The sequence below is a fragment of the Pleurodeles waltl genome, chromosome 2_1, assembly GCF_031143425.1.
Source record: "Pleurodeles waltl isolate 20211129_DDA chromosome 2_1, aPleWal1.hap1.20221129, whole genome shotgun sequence".
Taxonomy (NCBI): Eukaryota; Metazoa; Chordata; class Amphibia; order Caudata; family Salamandridae; genus Pleurodeles; species Pleurodeles waltl.
In genome coordinates, this window is record NC_090438.1 from 511,961,709 (window position 1) to 511,982,428 (window position 20,720).

Sequence of the window (20,720 nt, forward strand, 5' to 3'; positions counted from 1 at the left end):
ATGCTTTGAAAACAAGGGTGAAGGAAGGTAAAGATGCCAAGTCACCAGGTAATTGCCAAAGTATTGATCCTACCAAACAATGCAATCCAAAACTTGATGTGATATTCTAAAAACCTGGGATGGGAAGCACGCTGTGCTAAGAAAGTCTACTTCTTCAGTGTTCACTCTTTTGATCTGAACTATTATTTGTGACTTTACACTGAGCTCTGACCATCCCGAAATCACTGCTATCAGAACTGCAAATGCTTAAGAAAGTATGCCCCCTGATCGTTAACGTATGCTGTTGTGATGCTGCATAGATCAAACATGCTTTCCCTACAATTTGAGCTGTAAAGCTCAGCAGACTCTGGCAACTCTGAATTCTCTTGAACACAACAAAAACAATGTCAACTTCTGGCCACCACATTCACTTGTTTTCTTGTAATTCCAGGATCAAGTCACAGGCATTTGACACCTGTGTTGAGAACTACCCAGCCACGCAGGATTCTAACAGGATCCATGATGAAGATTGGTTCTTCTGAGCCACATCTGTAAATCCAACATAGACAGGTGACTGATATTTGGGAAAACCCACACTTGGCCATCTTGCAGATGCTGGAAACCAGGTCAGTTGTAATGAGCCTTGGGAACTAGTGGGCAACTTTTGTCTCCCTCATCCTTCAGTAATCCACTATTATCAGCTCACTGAAGAAAAGTATCATATTTTTGGTATTTTATTTTATGCCAGTACACATCTTAACAGTCAAGGGTTAGTCTTGAAGATCGGTTGTATAACAAAAAACACTAACAGTTATTACCATCAGTAATACTGTTATTCTCATCACACCGTTTGCCAAAGCAAATGTTTTGTATTACATCAAAAGTTATACTTTAAACACATAACTATTACTGATGGGAATCTTAAGCTGCCAAGAGGAGGAGGTGCTGCCCATTCTTGCCGCTGGCACAGCGCTATAAAGCGCTTCTTCACCTCCCACGGTGCCAGACTGCTGCAGGGCCTCTGTTCTAGTACCCTGAGCCGCCACGAGGAGGAAGGGCTGCCTGTTGTTCTTCCCGCCGCTGCAGCGCTATGAGGTGCTTCTTCACCTCCCAGGGAGCGGAACGTGTGAGGGCTGTGCCTGGGTCGAGGGCGGGCCCATCTGTGCTTGTCTGTGTCTGACTGAGGCTGGGCCACCCCTCTTGGCCCCTCATCGTAAAAGTGCGTGGTGCCATCACTGCCAAAGACCCTGCTTCCTGTGCTACACAATGGGTAAGAAAAGATCTAAGGCCATAGAACTGACACTTACAGGGATCTTGGCGCAACTACCCCCTCAAATCAGCAGAGCACACTAGGAAAATGTGCCCAGGAAATCTACAATATGCATTCAAAACCAAGTAACGTTTTGAAATGCCTACAGGCTCTCAAGGAAGAAGCAAGCAAGGTCGCAACTGAAAAGCCATCACTCTTTTGACCATCATGTTTCATCTCAGCAACCAGAAGTGATACCTTTATCCTCTGACAGTATAATGAGTAGGAAAGCCAATGATTCCTTTGTAACTACATTTACTACTATCTTACAGCTGCCTCCAGAAGCCACCCCCTTGTTATTACACTAAAAAAAAAAATGTACCAGTGCTTCAGCCAGATAAACTTGAGGATGAGTCCCAAGTAAAAAATGTGATCACTCACTGGCTGTGTTCAATGTTGGTGACTGCTAGTTGTAATGCCATATATAATGGTTTCATCATGGTATGGAAAGTCTAATAAATAGGAAACAGCCCCCAGAGGGAAGAAGGAGGTTGTATAGTAATAAACATTCAAGATGCAAAACTGACTGGCTTTGTACTGCACTGTATGTCTAGAGCGGCTTGTACTAAATATAACATACAGGCGGTACCCTTGAGCTACTTTTATAGGCCATATTTTGTTGGTCTGCTTAATGTCGTTCTAATGAGTTCTTCAGCGTCTAAGTCACCCGCCCTATCATCTGCTCTTTCAACATACAACCGTTTTTCAATTATTACAGAGGTTGATTGCCAGGACAATTCTCAATGCATGAATAAAATTGACCACGGGCAGTGGCATTAAAATCTCTACACCTCAGCGATGCATGGGCCAAATGGAACCATAAGGACCTAAGCATAAGCAATGGATCTAGGCACAGTACCAATCTGCCCAGTACCACTGATATATTGATGGATACTGCTATCAGGAAGCAATCCACTAACCCCAAATCCAACAACATGATACTTGGATTCCCTAGTAATTCGGCATGCAATGTACTGCAACACTTCGCTCAGCAAAAACTATTAGATATCTCCTCAATTTATGGTATGTTTACTTCCCCAACTGTGCAGGACATGAAAATTATTTTCTGGAATATAGCTGGAATCGCAAATAAAATGACTGATGTTAACTTGGTCTATTTGATTAATGAACACCAAGTTGTCTGTCTACAGGAGGTGTGGTCTTGCATAAATCAGCATATCAACAGCTTTTACTCTAACGTCACCAGCCATATCTTCTGTATACAGTTTTAACAGCGGTGGTCTTTTAACTTTATTCAATGTTACACTGTCTTGTAAGATAACTAATAACTAAAACCTTTTCAGAATCACCTTATTTCCAGGTAAATCTGTCTATTCTTTGCAGCACAATCACTTATAATTGTGATCAACTTTTATCACAGCAATTTTAATTGCAGAAACCCAGCAATAGTGGATTCATTGGATTCCACGCTTAAAATACTAGGCGGGATAAGGGGGGGGTGGATAAAGCAGGACTATGTTTTAATATGAAGCTGGGACTTCAATTGCCACCTCTGCCCCATTTCTACTAATGCAGTATGTGGCCTATGGGATACATTTTCAACATAATCCTTCTGGTGATGCATTGAATAGAATGATGGTGAGGCAGAACCTTGGCCTTGCAGTAGATCTGGCTGAGGAGGCAGTCGCAACTTAAGTGACGTTTACTGGAAAGGGCGGTGGGAGTTTAATTAATTTTATTGCTTTATCAAAAGAGTGGAGGGAGAAAGTATCAGATTTTGCTATCCGCCACTGTACCCTGAGTGATCACAACCTCTTAGCTTTAAACCTGACCCTGGGCCAGCTGCCAACTCTACATAACTACAATAACCATCCAATTGAGTACACTAAGAATAGGAGTGTTTGCAGTAAGTGGGCAAACACTGATACAGGTGAAATGGTGAGAGCTTATGTCTTAAAATGTATGGATCATTTCATGATATGCTCTGAACATGATGCTAATCCAATAGACATACTGGATGCATATATTGAAATATGCAAAAGTGGTTTGGATCTGCTAATAGCTGTACTGCTGCATACCGAAGTGAGGATAAAGAAATTGTTCGAACTAAGCTCTCAGATAGGAACCTTGAAAAAGAGACCTAGAGAACACGAGGAAATAAAACACTGCAGACACCACTACAATGCCATGAGCAGGGCAAGAAAGGAAATAAGAAAGGAGGCATGGAAACACTTAGAGAAGGCAAGTGTCACTAAAGATGTATCTTTGTTTTGGAAAGTAGTGATTTCGGCTTACCTTGTAAATGGGCACAATGCTAGAACTGATGTGTCTATACAGTCTTCTACATAGGTGGCACACTTAAAGAGGGCCTTCAAACCCAAATATGTGGGAAATGAGATCTACTATAATAGCAGTTCATAGTCCCCCAACAGGGGAAGAATATCATCTGGCAATCTAATTAAAGGAAGTCATCTTGGCATTGAAACAATGCTCAAGCAACAAAGCCCCAGACCTGGATGGGGTACCAATCGATCTCTTTAAGAATAATCTTGGTATCCTAGTGTAGGAAGTTGGCTCTGTATATACTATTTCAAAGTAAGAAATAGTGTGCACAGAGTCCAAGGGTTCACCTTAGAGGTAAGATAGTGGCAAAAAGAGATAATTCTAATGCTCTATTTTGTGGTAGTGTGGGCGAGCAGTATGCTTATCAAAGGGTAGTGTTAAGTATTTGTTGTACACACAGGCAATAAATGAGGAACACACACTCAAAGACAATTACAGGCCAATAGGTTTTTATATAGAAGAATATCTTTTCTTAGTTTATTTTAAGAACCACAGGTTCAAGATTTACAAACAATACTTTAAATGAAAGGTATTTCACTCAGGTATCTTAGGAACTTTGAATTATCACAATAGCATGTACAGTTTTGGCTAAAATGGCAATAAGCTATTTTAAAAGTGGACACTGCAAAAATCAACAGTTCCTGGGGGTGGTAAGTAATTTTTAAGTTCACAGGTAAGTAAAACACTTACAGGGTCCAAAGTTGGGTCCAAGGTAGCCCACTGTTGGGGGTTCAAGGCAACCCCAAAGTTACCACACCAGCAGCTCAGGGCCGGTCAGGTGCAGAGGTCAAAGTGGTGCCCAAAACACATAGGCTTCAATGGAAATAGGGGTGCCCCGGTTCCAGTCTGCCAGCAGGTAAGTACCTGCGACTTCAGAGGGCAGACCAGGGGGGTTTTGTACGGCACTGGGGACGGGGCTGGGGGGACACAAGCAGGCACAGAAAGTACACCCTCAGCGGCACTGGGGCGGCCAGGTGCAGAGTGCAAACAGGCGTCAGGTTTTCAATAGGATTCAATTGGGAGACCCGGGGGTCTCTTCAGCGATGCAGGCAGGCACAGGGGGGGCTCCTCGGGGTAGCCACCACCTGGGCTAGGCAGAGGGTCGCCTGTGGGTCGCTCCTACACTGGAGTTCGGTTCCTTCAGGTCCTGGGGGCTGCAGGTGCAGTGTGGTTTCCAGGCGTCGGGTTCCTTGAAGCAGGCAGTCGCGGTCAGGGGGAGCCTCTGGATTTCTTCTGCAGGCGTCGCTGTGGGGGCTCAGGGAGGTCAACTCTGGCTACTCACGGGCTCGCAGTCGCCGGGGAGTCCTCCCTGTAGTGTTGGTTTTCCGCAGGTCGAGCCGGGGGCGTCGGGTGCAGAGTGGAAAGTCTCACGCTTCCAGTGGGAAACGTGTGGTCTTTAAAAGTTGCTTCTTTGTTGCAAAGTTGCAGGTCTGTTGAACAGGGCCGCTGTTCTCAGGAGCTTCTTGGTCCTTTTAGATGCAGGGTAGTCCTCTGAGGCTTCAGAGGTCGCTGGACCCTTGGGGATGCGTCTCTGTTGCAGTTTTTCTTGAAGTGGGGAGACAGGCTGGTAGGGCTGGGGCCAAAGCAGTTGTTGTCTCCGTCTTCTCTGCAGGGCTTCAGGTCAGCAGTCCATCTTCGTCGTCAGGTTGCAGGAATCTATCTTCCTCGGTTCTGGGGGCCCCTAAATACTCAATTTAGGGGTATGTTTAGGTCTGGGAGGCTACTAGCCCTGAGGGTGGCTACACCCTCTTTGTGCCTCCTCCCTGTGGGGAGGGGGGCACATCCCTAATCCTATTGGGGGAATCCTCCATCTGCAAGATGGAGGATTTCTAAAAGTCAGAGTCACCTCAGCTCAGGACACCTTAGGGGCTGTCCTGACTGGGGAGTGACTCCTCCTTGTTTTTCTCATTATCTCCTCCAGCCTTGCCGCCAAAAGTGGGGGCAGTGGCCGGAGGGGCGGGCATCTCCACTAGCTGGGATGCCCTGTGGTGCTGTAACAAAGGGGGTGAGCCTTCGAGGCTCACCGCCAGGTGTTACAGTTCCTGCAGGGGGAGGTGAGAAGCACCTCCACCCAGTACAGGCTTTGTTCCTGGCCACAGAGTGACAAAGGCACTCCCCCCATGTGGCCAGCAACGTCTGGTGTGTGGCAGGCTGGCAAAACTAGTCAGCCCACACTGGAAGTCAGGTATGTTTTCAGGGGGCCACAGGCAGTGTGAGGTTGGCATGGCACCCTGAGGGGAGTGCCATGTCGACTTAGTGATTTTCTCTCCACCAGCACACACAAGCTGGCAAGCAGTGTGTCTGTGCTGAGTGAGGGGTCCCTAGGGTGGCATAAGACATGCTGCAGCCCTTAGAGACCTTTCCTGGCATCAGGGCCCTTGGTACCAGGGGTACCAGTTACAAGGCACTTACCTGGGTGCCAGGGTTGTGCCAAATGTGGAGACAAAGGTACAGTTTAGTGAAAGAACACTGGTGCTGGGGCCTGGTTAGCAGGCCTCAGCACACTTTCAAATCATAACTTGGCATCAGCAAAGGCAAAAAGTCAGGGGGTAACCATGCCAAGGAGGCATTTCCTTACACCTAGCAAACGTGCTGTGTAGCGCAATTGCCTGTGGCCCACCCAAGTCCTGGTCGAGTGCAGTCATCATATCCTGATTTGTAAAAAAGGGGATAGGGGAATCCCTGGTGCTATTGCCCGATATTACCTATCAATTAAACGGTAAAAGTGATGTGCAGAATCCTGTTGGACCATCTGGAGAGCTGGGCAACTGAGAAGGGCATATTAAAAACAGCACAGTAAGGGTTTAGACATGGGCTGGGAACCACAGATCAGTGCCTGAATGTCCACCTTATGATTAGTACATATTTTTACATCAAGTGTGGGTGTCTTTAACTTGTCTTCATGGACCTCAGCTCTGCATTCCACAATTCTGACCGGGGTAAATTATGCATGAAATTGTTGTCAATGGGCACAGATTCAAAGACACTACATTTACTATTGAAATTACATGAGGACGTCGTCGGATTCATTAGATATGGGACTAATGGAGAATGTACGCATGTAGGAGGATGGCCTGGTTGTAGTGGGTACCAATGGTACTTACACCTTATACCAGGTAAAGTTATCCCTTATTAGTAGAGTGTAGTAGTGTTCTAGCAGCTTAGGCTGATAGAGGTAGCTATAGCACAGCAGCCAAGCTGAACTAGGAGACATACAAAGCTCCTGCAATACCACTATATCATATAGGTACTATATCATAAGAAAAACAATACTCATAGTTACTAAAAATAAAGGTACTTTATTTTAGTGACATTGTGCCAAAAATATCTCAGAAGATTATACTCCCTTAGGTGGTAAGTAACATACACAAAATATACACAAATGACCAAATCAGTTAAGTAAAACAGTCAGAAAGTAGTGCAAACACTGTAAAACACAATAGAATGTAATAGGCCTAGAGGGTCGCCGGGAGTGTAAGAAAACACCAAGGGTGTAAAGGAGACCCCACCCCAGGACCCAGGAAAGCAGGAGTAAAGTACTACTATTTCCCCCAAAACACACTAAAGTCATGATAAATGATTTTGCAAGGCCCACACCAGACTGCAAAGCACTGAAGACGGATTCCTGGACCTGAAGACCTGTAAAGGAAGGGGACCAAGTCCAGGAGTCGCTAAAGTGTCCAGGGGGGGGCAGGAGCCCACTAAACCCCGGATGAAGGTGCAAAATGACTGCCTCCGGTTGGAAGAAGATGCTGGTTTTGCACCAACGAAATGAGGTAGGAAGTTCTGCTTTGTGCAGACGGTGTCCCACGGCATGCTGGTGGATGCAGGGTGGTTTCCTCAGCAAAATATCGCCAACAAGCCTTGATACCTGCAAGAGTCGTGGTTGAAGAAAAGGGGTGCAGCCTGGGCACAGGAAGGACCAGGATGTCACCACTCAGGAGGGGAGGCAGAGGGGGCCCTAAGCAACATAGAGAGCCAACTGGAAGGAGGGAAGCACCCACAGGAGTCCTTGAACACAGGTTCAAGAAGACTGAACACAGCGGACACCTCAACACTGAAAACAGAGGTCCCATGACACCGGCAGTGAACTCAGGGAGCTGAGCATCGCAGGACGGAGTGATGGGGACCGAGGCTCAGCTGTGCATGCAGGATTTCTTGGAAATGTGCACAGAAGTCCTTTTAGCTGCAGATCACACGGTGCACAGGATTACTGTCTGGGGAGGGGAGGCAAGGACTTACCTCCTCCAAATTTGGACAGTTGGACCTCTGGACAGTCAGGGTCACTTGGGTCCACCACCTGTGTTCCAGGGACCACGCTCGTCAGGATGAGAGGGGACCCAGAGTACCGGTGAAGCTGTAGTTAGGTGCCTGCTGAAGCAGGGGGAAGACTTTGTCAACCCACAGGAGATTTCTTCATGGCTTCCAGTGCAGGGTGAAGGCAGGCAGCCCCCAGAGCATGCACCACCAGGAAACAGTCGAGAAGGCCGGCAGGATTAGGTGCTACAATGTCAACGGTAGTCTTCTGGCTACTTTGTTGCAGTTTTTCAGGCCTCCTGGAGCAGTCAGCGGTCGACCCTTGGCAGAAGTCTAAGAGAGAAGTGCAGAGGAGTCCTAGTGGTTTCTTGCAAGTCGTAATCTGAAGAGAAGCCCACAGGAGAGACCCTAAATAGCTCTCAGAGGAGGATTGGCTACCTACCCAGGTATGCACTTATCAGGAGGGGTCTCTGACCTCACCTGTTGGCACGGGCCACTCAGAGACCTCCAGAGTGTCCCCACACCTCTGAAAACAGGATGGCAGAGGTCTGAGAGACACTGGAGCAGCTCTGGGCCCACCCACAGCAGGGACTGGGGTTCCCTAAACCGATGTAGACTGCCTTATGCAAGGAGGGCACCATCTGTGCCCTTCAAAGCATTTCCAGAGGCTGGGGGAGGCTACCCCTCCCCGGCCTGTAACACCTATTTTCAAAGGGAGAGGGTGGAACACCCTGCTCTCAGAGGAAATGCTTTGTTCTGCCTTCCTGGGACTGGGCTGCCCAGACCCCAGGAGGGCAGACCCATGTCTGTGAGGTGACAGCAGCTGTAGCTGCAGTGTAAGCCTCAGAGAGCTGGTTTGGCAGTACTGGGGGTCCATAGTGGAGCCCCCAGGATGCATGGAATTGGCTCCCCAATACCAGGTTTGGAATGGGGGGACAATTCCATGATCTTAGACATGTTATATGGCCATATTTGGAGTTACCATTGTGAAGCTATATATAGGTATTGACCTATATCTAGTGCACGAATGTAATGGTGTCCCCACACTCACAAAGTCAGGGGAAATGGCCCTGAACTAAATGGGGGCAGTTTTGCTAGTGCAAGGGTGCCCTCACACTTAGTAACTTTGCACCTAACCTTCAGCAAGTGAAGGTTAGACATATAGGTGACTTATAATTTACTTATGTGCAGTGAAAATGGCTGTGAAATAACGTGTGTGTTATTTCACGCAGGCTGCAATGGCAGTCCTGTGTAAGGGTTTGTCTGAGCTCCATATGGGTGGCAAAAGAAATGCTGCAGCCCATATGGATCTCCTGGAAACCCAATGTCCTGGGTACCTATGTACCATATACTAGGGACTTATAAGGGGTGTCCAGTGTGCCAATTAGAATTGGTAAATGTAGTCATTAGCCTATAGTGACAAATTGAAAGGCAGAGAGAGCATGAGCACTGAGGTTCTGATTAGCAGAGCCTCAGTGGCACAGTTAGGCACTACACAGGCATATGCATTTAGGCCAGAAACTATGAGCACTGGGGTCCAGGCTAGCAGGATCCCAGTGAGACAGGCAAAAACATACTGACGTGCAAGTAAAATTGGGGGTAACATGCCAAGAAGGATGGTACTTTCCTACAACGCACCCCATCAAAATAGGGAAGGGGTTAAACGAACGAGTTACTTACCTTCGGTAACGACTTTTCTGGTGGATACATTAGCTACCTGTGGATTCCTCACCTGATGAATACTCCCATGGCGCCAGCATTTGACGGAAATCTTCTTACTAGTCTCTGCACGTCGACGAGGACGTCACTCTAGCCCACGCGACGCCGTCTGACGTCATACAGGCAATAAGAAGTCCTCGCCGACGTGCCGATGACAGTACCAACATTTTTTACGTGCATGAGAATAATAATAATAACCCAATGCAATGAAAGAGCAAAGCAACATCTCTTAATATTGTAAATCACACAACATTGCAATAAAATAGCTGTAGATTTAATATAACCTTTTTTTTTTTTTTTTTTTTTAAACAAATAAATATATTTATACATACAAATCATGTATATACCCAATATATATATAGATTTATATATAAATATACACATATATACAAATATCATACATGCAAAATGTATTGCAACTTTGAATACCAAAAGGAGCACACTCAAGGATTGCTTGGAGAGACCAAAAAGGCAACGGGGAGGCGGGTGGGACCGTGAGGAATCCACAGGTAGCTAATGTATCCACCAGAAAAGTCGTTACCGAAGGTAAGTAACTCGTTCTTCTGATGGATACAACTACCTGTGGATTCCTCACCTGATGAATAGAGTCCCAAAGCAGTACCACGCCCGGCGGTGGGTGCCTAAATGGTCAAACCAAGAAATCCTGCAGCACTGACCGTGCAAAATGACCGTCCCTTCTGACCTCAGAGTCCAAACAGTAATGTTTCACAAAAGTGTGAAGGGACGACCAAGTTGCGGCCTTGCAGATGTCAACCACAGGAACACCCCTGGCCAAGGCCGAAGAGGCCGACTTAGCTCTGGTGGAGTGAGCTCTAATGCCCTCAGGCGGATCCTTCTTTGCCAAAGAGTAACAGATTTTAATGCAAAGAACAACCCACCTGGAGAGTGTTCTCTTGTGGACTGCCTTTCCTCTCCTCTTGCCCACGTATCCGACAAACAGCTGATCCTCCAGCCTGATATCCTTCATTCTGTCGATATAGAAGCTCAACGCCCTTTTTGGGTCCAGGCGATGTAGTCTTTCTTCCTCCTTTGAAGGATGAGGCGGAGGATAAAACGTGGACAAAGTGATTGTCTGAGCCAAATGGAAGGGTGAAACAACCTTCGGAAGGAAAGCAGCCTTGGTCCTCAACACCACCTTATCCCCATAAAACGTTATATAAGGGGGTTTAACCGATAAGGCCTGCAACTCACTCACTCTCCTTGCAGATGTTATAGCTACCAGGAATACTGTTTTAATAACCAAATACCTTAAGGGGCAAGAATGCATAGGCTCAAAAGGGGACCCCATAAGGAAAGTCAGGACCAAGGACAAATCCCATTGAGGCATAACGAATGGTTTTGGAGGATATTGATTCAGAAGACCTTTCAAGAATCTGAGAACAATAGGGGATTTAAATAACGATGGTTGGTCTGGAAGACAAATGAAGGCTGACAAGGCCGACAAATAACCCTTAATGGTAGCTACTGCACAACCTTTCTGCGCTAGAGACAGTGCAAAAGACAAAACATGTGACAGATGAGCATGTAAGGGATCAATCTGTCTCTCTCCACACCACATAACAAATTTAGACCACCTATTAGCGTAGATAGATTTAGTGGAGTGTCGCCTGGCCGCTAAGATAACATCCACTACATCAGGCGGGAGAGAGAAGGAACTCAGGTTGCCCCGTTCAATCTCCAAGCATGTAGGTGCAGACTCTGGAGGTTGGGGTGTAAAACCTGCCCCTGCGACTGCGAGAGGAGGTCTGCCCTGAGAGGGAGACGGAGCGGAGGGCACAGTGAGAGTTGGAAAAGGTCGGAGTACCATACCCTCCTTGGCCAATCCGGAGCTATTAAGATGACTTGGGCCCGGTCTTGGCGAATTTTCCTCAACACTCGAGGAATCAAGGGTATGGGGGGAAACGCGTAAAGCAACTGGTCGCACCAGGTTATCTGAAACGCGTCCCCCAACGCTCCCTGCATCGGATACTGGAGGCTGCAGAATAACGGGCAATGCGCGTTCTCCCGAGTGGCAAACAGATCTATCCGAGGAAACCCCCACATCTGGAAGATTAAACAGACTTGATCTGGATGGAGACGCCACTCGTGGTCTGCCGAGAATTGGCGACTGAGACTGTCCGCACGTACATTCAAGACCCCGGCCAGATGATTTGCCACCAAGCAAATCTGATGGTCCTTTGCCCAGGACCATAGCCGAAGAGCTTCTCTGCAGAGAAGGTACGACCCTACTCCTCCCTGTTTGTTTATGTACCACATCGTGGTAGTATTGTCCGTCAGGACCTGTACCGACTGACCACGAAGGGATGGGAGGAAGGCCTTGAGAGCCAAACGTACAGCCCGTAACTCCAACAGATTGATATGAAACACCTGTTCCTCTGGAGACCAAAGCCCTTTGATCTCCAGATCCCCCAGATGAGCTCCCCATCCTAGGGTGGAGGCATCCGTTATTACCGTGGCCACTGGTGGCGACTGCGCGAACGGCTTCCCCTGTGAAAGATTGTTGCCCGCAATCCACCACTTCAATTCCACAGCAGCATCTCTGGAGATCTTGACAGTACCTTCTAAATCTCCCTTGTGTTGAGACCACTGCCTTCGGAGGCACCACTGAAGAGCCCTCATGTGCCAGCGAGCATGGGTGACCAACAGAATGCAGGAGGCGAACAGACCGAGCAGACGAAGGACCTTGAGGACTGGAACTACCGCTCCATTTCGAAACATTGGAACCAATTCCTGAATATCTTGAATCCGCTGAGGCGGAGGAAAGGCTCGACTCAATGTTGTATCCAGTACTGCCCCTATGAACAGGAGGCGCTGAGAGGGCTCCAGGTGAGATTTGGGCACGTTCACCGAAAAGCCCAGGTCGAACAACAACTGGGTTGTTGACTGCAGATGATGCGACACAAGCTCCGGGGACTTGGCTTTGATCAACCAGTCGTCCAAGTAAGGGAATACTGCTATCCCCTTCCTTCTGAGCTCCGCCGCAACCACTGACATCACCTTTGTGAAGACTCGAGGTGCTGAAGTAAGACCAAACGGGAGGACCGCAAACTGATAGTGCTGCGACCCTACCACAAACCGGAGATACTTCCTGTGCGACTTGAGTATCGGGATATGAAAGTAAGCATCCTGCAAGTCGACAGACACCATCCAATCTTCCTTGTTCAACGCCAAAAGCACCTGTGCTAGGGTCAGCATCTTGAACTTTTCCTGTTTGAGGAACCAATTCAAGATCCTCAGATCCAGGATTGGTCTCAACTGACCATCCTTTTTGGGAATCAGGAAGTATCTTGAGTAACAACCTCGACCCTTTTCCTGCTCTGGGACCAACTCTACCGCGCCCTTTGAAAGGAGGACTTGAACCTCCTGTTCTAGCAACATGAGGTGTTCTTCTGAACAATAAGATGGGCGGGGCGGGATGAGGGGCGGGAACTCCCGAAAGGGAAGGGCGTAGCCTTTTCCCACAATGCCGAGAACCCAAGTGTCCGTTGTGATAGACTTCCACTTGTGGAGAAAACGCTGTAATCTTCCCCCTACAGGAGAGGAGTGAGTGGGAAACGGTGGAAGCCTAAGGCTGCTTCCCCTGCTGCACCCCTCCAGAGGACGAGGAAGAGGCAGAGTGCTGTTGAGAGGCTCCTCTGGTACGGACCCCACCCCTCCCCCTCCCTCTAAATGACCTATAGGGGAGGGAAGAGGCGGGTTGCTGGAACCTCCCCCGAAAGGAAGAGGAATAAGAGCCACGCCCAAATCCCCGAAACCTCCTGAAAATTCTAGAAGAGGCAGAGGAAGAAGGAGCTTGCAGTCCTAACGATTTGGCTGTGGCTCTGCTCTCCTTAAATCGTTCCAAGGCTGAATCTGCCTTGGCTCCAAACAGTCTGTCCCCATCAAACGGGAGGTCCAGTAGGGTCGACTGCACATCCGCAGAGAACCCTGAGTTTCGGAGCCAGGCCTGTCTTCTTGCCACCACAGTCGTGCCCATCGCCCTGGCCACCGAGTCGGTCGTGTCCAGCCCAGACTGGATAATCTGGGTCGCGGCAGCCTGGGCGTCCGAGACCACATCCAAAAGACCCTGGGGAAGCTCCGTGAATGAAGACGAAATATCATCCATCAGCGCATGGATGTACCTCCCCAGAATGCACGTGGCGTTGGTGGCCTTCAACGCCAAACTGCATGACGAAAATATTTTCTTGGACTGCGCATCCAGTTTTTTGGAGTCTCTGTCTCCAGGCACCGTCGGGAAGGAACCAGGCGCTGAATTTGAGGAACAGGAGGCTTGCACCACCAAGCTCTCCGGCGTAGGGTGTCTAGAGAGAAAGCCAGGGTCAGATGGTGCAGCTCGATACCTCCTGGCCACAGCCCTATGAACGGCCGAGGAAGACACCGGCTTCTTCCACACCTCCAACACCGGATCCAGCAAAGCCTCATTAAATGGCAAGAGAGGCTCAGCTGCAGCAGAGGCCGGATGCAATACCTCTGTCAGCAAATTCTGCTTTGCCTCTGCCACCGGCAAAGGCAGGTCCAAAAAGCTCGCTGCCTTCCTCACCACAGCATGAAAGGAAGCAGCCTCCTCCGTATATTCCCCTGGAGATGAAAGGTCCCACTCAGGGGAAGTGTCCAGCCCACTGGCTGTATCCAGACCATGCAGTCCGTCTCCAGAGTCCTCAATCTCTCCCTCCTCTAGGACTCGCTGGTACTCTTGCTCTTCTAAAAGACGGAGAGCACGCCTCCTCGAATGAAGTCTCTCCTCGATACGCGGAGTCGACATGGCCTCCGCCGACGTCGAAGAACGGCGCCGATCTCCAGAAGCATCTGACGCCGCGTCCGGCGCCACAGGCAGCTTCGGCGCCGAGGCAGGAGCCGGAGGACGAGGTCTTGGAGCCGATGGACCAACCGGAGTCACAGGGCAAAATCCTGACTTCGACGGAGGGGCAACCTCCGGGGCCGAAACATCCGAAGCCACCGGAGCGGCCACCGACGCCGGCACCGGCGCCGAGCCCACATTCCCAAAAGGGAGAAAGGGCATAAAGGGTGCCGGCCGAAGAGGCGCAGGATCACCCAACGAAAAGGCCAAGGGCCCCGAAGGACCAGCCGGAGCAGCTCCTGGAGCCATCTGCTGAAAGATGGTATACATCGCATTAAGAAACGCGGTACTATCGGCTCCAGGAGTGGGAAAAGCCGGATACTGGGGTGCCTGGATCGAGGGCGACCCCGACGCCGGCCTCGACGTCTGCGACGCCGGAGAAAACACAAGAGGCTGCACCACCTCAATCACTGACGCCTGACCAGGTGAAGTCGGTGACGCCGGAGAGGGCAACGGCGTCGATGGATGCAGCGTGACCGTGGGGCTGACCTCCCAAGTCCTCCGACGCCGAGCCGAAGGTGACCTCGAACGAGACTCCTTGCTGGAGTGATGTCGTGAGTCTCTACGGCGCCGGGAGTCTCGATGACGCCGGTGAGACCTTGGCGAAGAAGACTTCTTATGATGTTTCTCCTTCTTCTTTGACTTTGCCATGAATAACTTGGCCTCGCGCTCTTTGAGGGCCTTCGGATTCATGTGTTGACATGAATCGCAAGTCGAGACGTCGTGGTCGGAGCTCAAACACCATAGACAGTCGGAGTGAGGATCTGTAACTGACATCTTGCCCCCACACTCTCGACAGGGCTTGAAACCCGACTTCCTCTGAGACATTGTTACCGCAGAGAAGACTACGCAGCAGACAATACACTGTAACCACGAAGGTAACAGTAACTCCCTCGAAGATAACCGTTTCGAATGCACGGAAAAAAGGGAACTGTCATCGGCACGTCGGCGAGGACTTCTTATTGCCTGTATGACGTCAGACGGCGTCGCGTGGGCTAGAGTGACGTCCTCGTCGACGTGCAGAGACTAGTAAGAAGATTTCCGTCAAATGCTGGCGCCATGGGAGTATTCATCAGGTGAGGAATCCACAGGTAGTTGTATCCATCAGAAAAGGGTGCATACTTGCCCCCTTTTTGTTTAGTCTATATATATGACTTGGAGCAATTTTCTTGTTAGAGGTTGAAACTGATCCCTCAATGGCAGGAATTGGGAGTCTCTCTGTCCGTATTTACACAGATGACAGTTCTGATGTCCAGAACAGGGGTAAGCCTCCAGAGACTGCTGGACAAACGTGTGGAGTTTATGTACAGTTTGGGGCACTCTACTTATAAATCTAAAACCTTTACAATATTTTGTGGACGATCAAAGAGTAAGGTGAGCCCATTCTATATAAGCAGCCCTAAACTGCAGACTGTCCTGACGTATACATACTTAGGGATTCCCTTTGATAATAAGAGCACTTGGAAACCAAAGATAAAAGTGAGGTGTACGCAATTTGCGCAGACCAGGGCATCAGTATTTAAGTTTGCAAAGAAGCTGGGTAGTACAGCTGTGGAGGGGATAATCAATATATATATATATATATATATTAAATTATCTAAATTATCTGGCGGTTACTAGTAAGACAGCCCGACGCTGTTATGGATATCGATCTGTAATCGACCTGAAACAATGCTCAATCAATTGGTCATTAGAGACTGCATGAACCTAGACAAAGTGTGTAACATGCAATATGCAAAGGCCCAACTGCAACTTCAATTGGACAGAAATAGTTTTTTTAATAACCCCCCAGAAAATAGATATGCAAGTTAAAGCTCTCGTTAATCGCAAATTACTGGCCCTTATGGCAAGTAAAAGAGCCGAAGCAGAGCTTGGAAAAAAGATGGTAGAGGCCTATGCTCTTTTAGTAACAACTAACCACATGGAACCTTATCTCTATAGTATACCTAGTAAACAGATACTATTTGGCTAGATTTCGCCTTAAGATGGCCCATTTGCTAGTCTCATACCCGCCACAGGCATATTGCGATAAAGACCTTGGGCCTGTCTTTGAGACTCAACATCTATCCAATCTCAGATGAATTTCTTTGATTTTTCCTGCAACTTATATAGGGGCCAAAGGAGAAATACTCTAATCCCCCCTGCTCAGAAAGCTTTACGTTAGAACGTGTAGACTAGCTTTGCTCCATCTACAATTGAAATGGTTTGCCAGACAGTAAACAGGTTTATTGCAGCTGCTGAAAGGTTGTGCAAAGTGGTTGGCAAATAACTGCACCGTGATGAATGCACTTTACACCTCTGTTGTTAAAATACTGCTATATTTTGTGTGACAGCTGTCAGGTAGTGTCTACCAGAAGGAACAGTGCTCGCTTGGCAAATAAATGATTGTAAATGTATGTGGAACCTGAATCCGGACATTTATGAATTGTTTTTATTTATTTTTATTTCCGGTTTTTATCGGTGCAGATTTTGTGAAATGTGATTCATTTTGCATATAATGAATTGTACCGTGTTGTTTTATGGTTTTATTTATAACCAAATAAAGATTTTCTACTATTACTGATGAATAATCACAATTATTTTTTGTTCAAATGTGTGGCTTAGTGTTCGAGGCTCGGTGGGTGTGGGGGATGCAATATTGTAAACCCCCTTATGGAGAGATCCTTCAAAGGAAGACAAGGCTGGTGGTGATCACTGAATTTCGAAGCTGCCAGGTGAAAGGCTTCGCACCTATGAAGAAAGCACTACACAATGGCACTGACAAGCAAATTCCAGTTCCATAAATCCTTGAACTCTCAAATTATTTGGAGATGCGGTGGCAATGTTTATATCAGTGGTTCCCGACTTGTGGGACCCATTGGGGTTCGCGAAGCATGCTCAGAGGGTCTGCGACTGCTTAGAAAATTATTCTATTTTAACAGATTAGGTCCCCAGCTTTCAGTAATGACTCATTTGGGGGGTCCCTGAATTCCAATAAGGATTCAGTGGGGGTCCCCGGGTTCCAGTAAGGATAAAGGGGGTCCACAGAAGTCAAAAGGTTGGGAACCACTGGTTTAGATAATTTGTTATACCTTCTCTTGTGTTCCACATTGTGCTTGCTAGGCAATGGTACCAGAGACATGACCTTTACTTTTGGATGATTTATGACTCATTCTGGGAGAACTACTACTTCTTGTGAGCTTGCAAAATAGCAGTTGGATACAGAAAAAAACATTCTAAAAATCAAGTTGCAATGGAATACCAACTCTGAAATGTTTTCTGAAAAATTGGCTTTAGCAGTTAAAGAACAAAAGCTATCATTGTTCATGACTTGCTCAAATTTCTAGAAATTGAAAGACACTGGAAGAGAAGTGGATATCTGGACTTGGAACAGGATTGAAGAAAAACAGGACCTTCAGAAGACTATTGTTGACCACAGATAATGGAGTTACTGAGACGCAATGAGTGGCAACTAAAGGCCCCTTATAGGAAATGAAGATGGAGAAACCAGAAGTGACTAAAGAAGAAGAAAAGTGGCCATGAAAGAATTAACTCAAAATGTAGGACAGCGAAAAGAGGATTAAGGAAGATTAAAGAAGAAAATAAACTTCCCATTTTGCAAGAGTGGGGGGAACAGACTTTAGGAAGAAATGTTCCTTGGTTTACACGAACTTGCCAACAAGTGCATCTATCTCACAACCCAGAAACAAACACCAGAGTCAGTTCTTTCTCTGCACCCGGGCAAAGGCAAATCTGAGAGCTGCCAGAACATCCTGCCGCACAAAGGACATCAAGTGCCATGCACCTGACAGAAGCTGGATTAAGAAGAACATACATACTTCAGTTCTGCTCCCAGACAAATTAGTAAAATAATTGTAGACATCAGAACCCAGTAGAGCGACAAGGTAGTGTGGTTGCATCCAGTGTTTTTGTCTTTTCTCCTTTCCCATTCCCTTCCAAAAATTCCACTACTGCCCAACATATTATATCTTGTATGTTCAGTGGTGGATGGTGAAAGGCTGAAGAGAGCATCACTTTCCTTGGAGTCAAAGCACAGTAGAAGACCAAAGTTTTCTGGTAACCTATTGAGTTTGTAAATTAAGTTATACATTGAGAAAACCTGCGAACACTCAAGGTATTCCAACATTCTATAGCTTCACAGCAAATATCATGCTATTACGTCGTCCCCACCACCCCCTTATAAACAATCTTTTCTTGTGAGTGCATTGAACAAAACAAGAAAGCCAAAACAACCTTACCTCTTTTGAAGCGACAAGACAACCATGTGGTACAAAAAGCACAGCTGATTGGTGATGTTTTTTGATTGTCTGCGAATCTATATCAAGTGCTGCAATAAATAAAAACAAACAATTGGTGAAATATATGTACATCAAATTATGTGGCATAATAAAACGTTGTTTGAACAAACATTACTAGTATCTAATTTTTATTAATCATACAGGTAAAAAGTTTTCTACAGTGCACTTGATAAGAGAGGTTCGTCAGTTTAATAACGCAAGTCATTTCAGTTCACAGATTAATTTGCATTACCAATCCGCAAGCTTGGCCAGTACAAAAAGACAAGCACTGAGAAGGCTAACATGAAAGTCATTCTTCAATGTTCGGCGAGCTTGTGAGTTTCTAGCTTTGATGCCTGGGCGAGTGAGTAAATGTGCGAATGATTTCAAGGACAGACGAATGAAATGGAGACTGCCTAGGTTAGTGCGCAGACGGATGAATGCATGTTTACAAATGCCCAATCACTCAGCATTATCACCATCACTTATTAAATCAGTAAAAATGTTCAGATGGGCATCTCCCTAAGCAATCTTGAATACCTGCCAAGATTTGCATAATCTCCCAATGTGTGCCAATGTCCAGCTTTGTTCCTTCACTGAGTAATCTCTACCGCAAATTCAGAATTGCAATACTTAATCCTAAATGCATTTTGTCCACACTTGCACCATCACTCAGAATTTTTTACTGCGTGTCCAGACTTGCGTTATCCCTCAGTACACAAATGGGACACTAGCAAAATATCGCAGTCATTTATATGTACTGATGACAAACAGATAAAGAAATGTTGCACTTTTCAATATTTTCAATATTGATTGATATTATTAAACTACAGAAACATTGGAAAACGCAGACTACTCTACTTGCCGGCTCTCAAATGTACAGTTGTGTTTATTTCTTAAAGTAATGTTTAGTTTTTCATGATCTCATATTTTCCACCATCATGAAACATCTGGATTGCTTTGAACCATGCTGCACCATTATTTGCTTGGACTCTTCCATATAACGTGAACATTTATGATATTGATTATATAAAGGTTTGGCAAGGTGAGAGGAATATCTAAGTGGAAATATTATCATTAGCACTTAGAATGAGGGCCAAAGGCACAGGTCCATGTCGCCCACTAAGATTAAACCCTAGTGGCAATTTGGGCAGGCAAAAAACTAACAAGCACTGCCATAACCAATAGGTCTCGCCTTTGGAACGTTAGAGGTGCTTAGCCAGAGCTACTGGTTTTGCCAATGTCTTTACACTACGCCGTAGAGCAGTGGTTCCCAACCTGTGGTCCCGGGACCCCTGGGGGTCAGCGAAGCCTCCTCAGGGGGTCTGCGACTGCTTAGAAAACTAAATATTAACAGATTAGGTCCCCAGCTTTCAGTAATGACTCAGTGAGGGGTCCATTTTTGTCCACATAAGCTACCCACGCCAAATTTGCGTCCTTTTTTTTTCCCCAACATCCTAGGGATTCTAGCGGTACCCAGACTTTGTGGGTTCCCCTGAAGGAGACCAAGAACTTAGCCAAAATACTACGAAAAATTAGTTTTTTTCAAAACTATGGGAAGAAAGGGCTGCAGAGGCGGCTGGTGATTTTGTCCCTGAAAATTGCACCAACAAAGGGTTTGTGGCACTAAAATCACCATTCTGAATCAGAAAACCAAATTTCTCAACACAATTTTGCCATTTTACTGGGACATACCCCATTTTTACTATTTTTTGTGCTTTCAGTCTCCTTCCAGTTAGTGACAGAAATGGGTGTGAAACCAATGCTGTATCATAGAAAGCTAAACATTTCTGAAAAGTAGACAAAATTCTGAATTCAGCAAGGGGTAATTTGTGTAGATCCTACAAGGGTTTCCTACAGAAAATAACTGCTGAAATGACAAATATTGAAATTGAGCTAAAAAAAAGCCATGTCTCTCCACGTTTTACTCTAACTTTTTCCTGCGATGTCAGATTTTTTTAAAGCAATATATTGTTATATCTGCTGGACTCTTTTC

At 46.7% G+C, this 20,720-nt stretch overlaps 1 protein-coding gene across 1 annotated transcript in view; it reads right to left on the minus strand.

The window, feature by feature from the left end:
* Positions 1-20,720, minus strand: part of LOC138259921 (uncharacterized) — a 676,397-nt gene that overhangs the window by 9,329 nt on the left and 646,348 nt on the right. Inside the window, exon 7 of the mRNA XM_069207908.1 lies at positions 18,686-18,774. Coding sequence (XP_069064009.1) covers positions 18,686-18,774 — 89 coding nt within the window. The remainder of the gene's footprint in view (positions 1-18,685; positions 18,775-20,720) is intronic.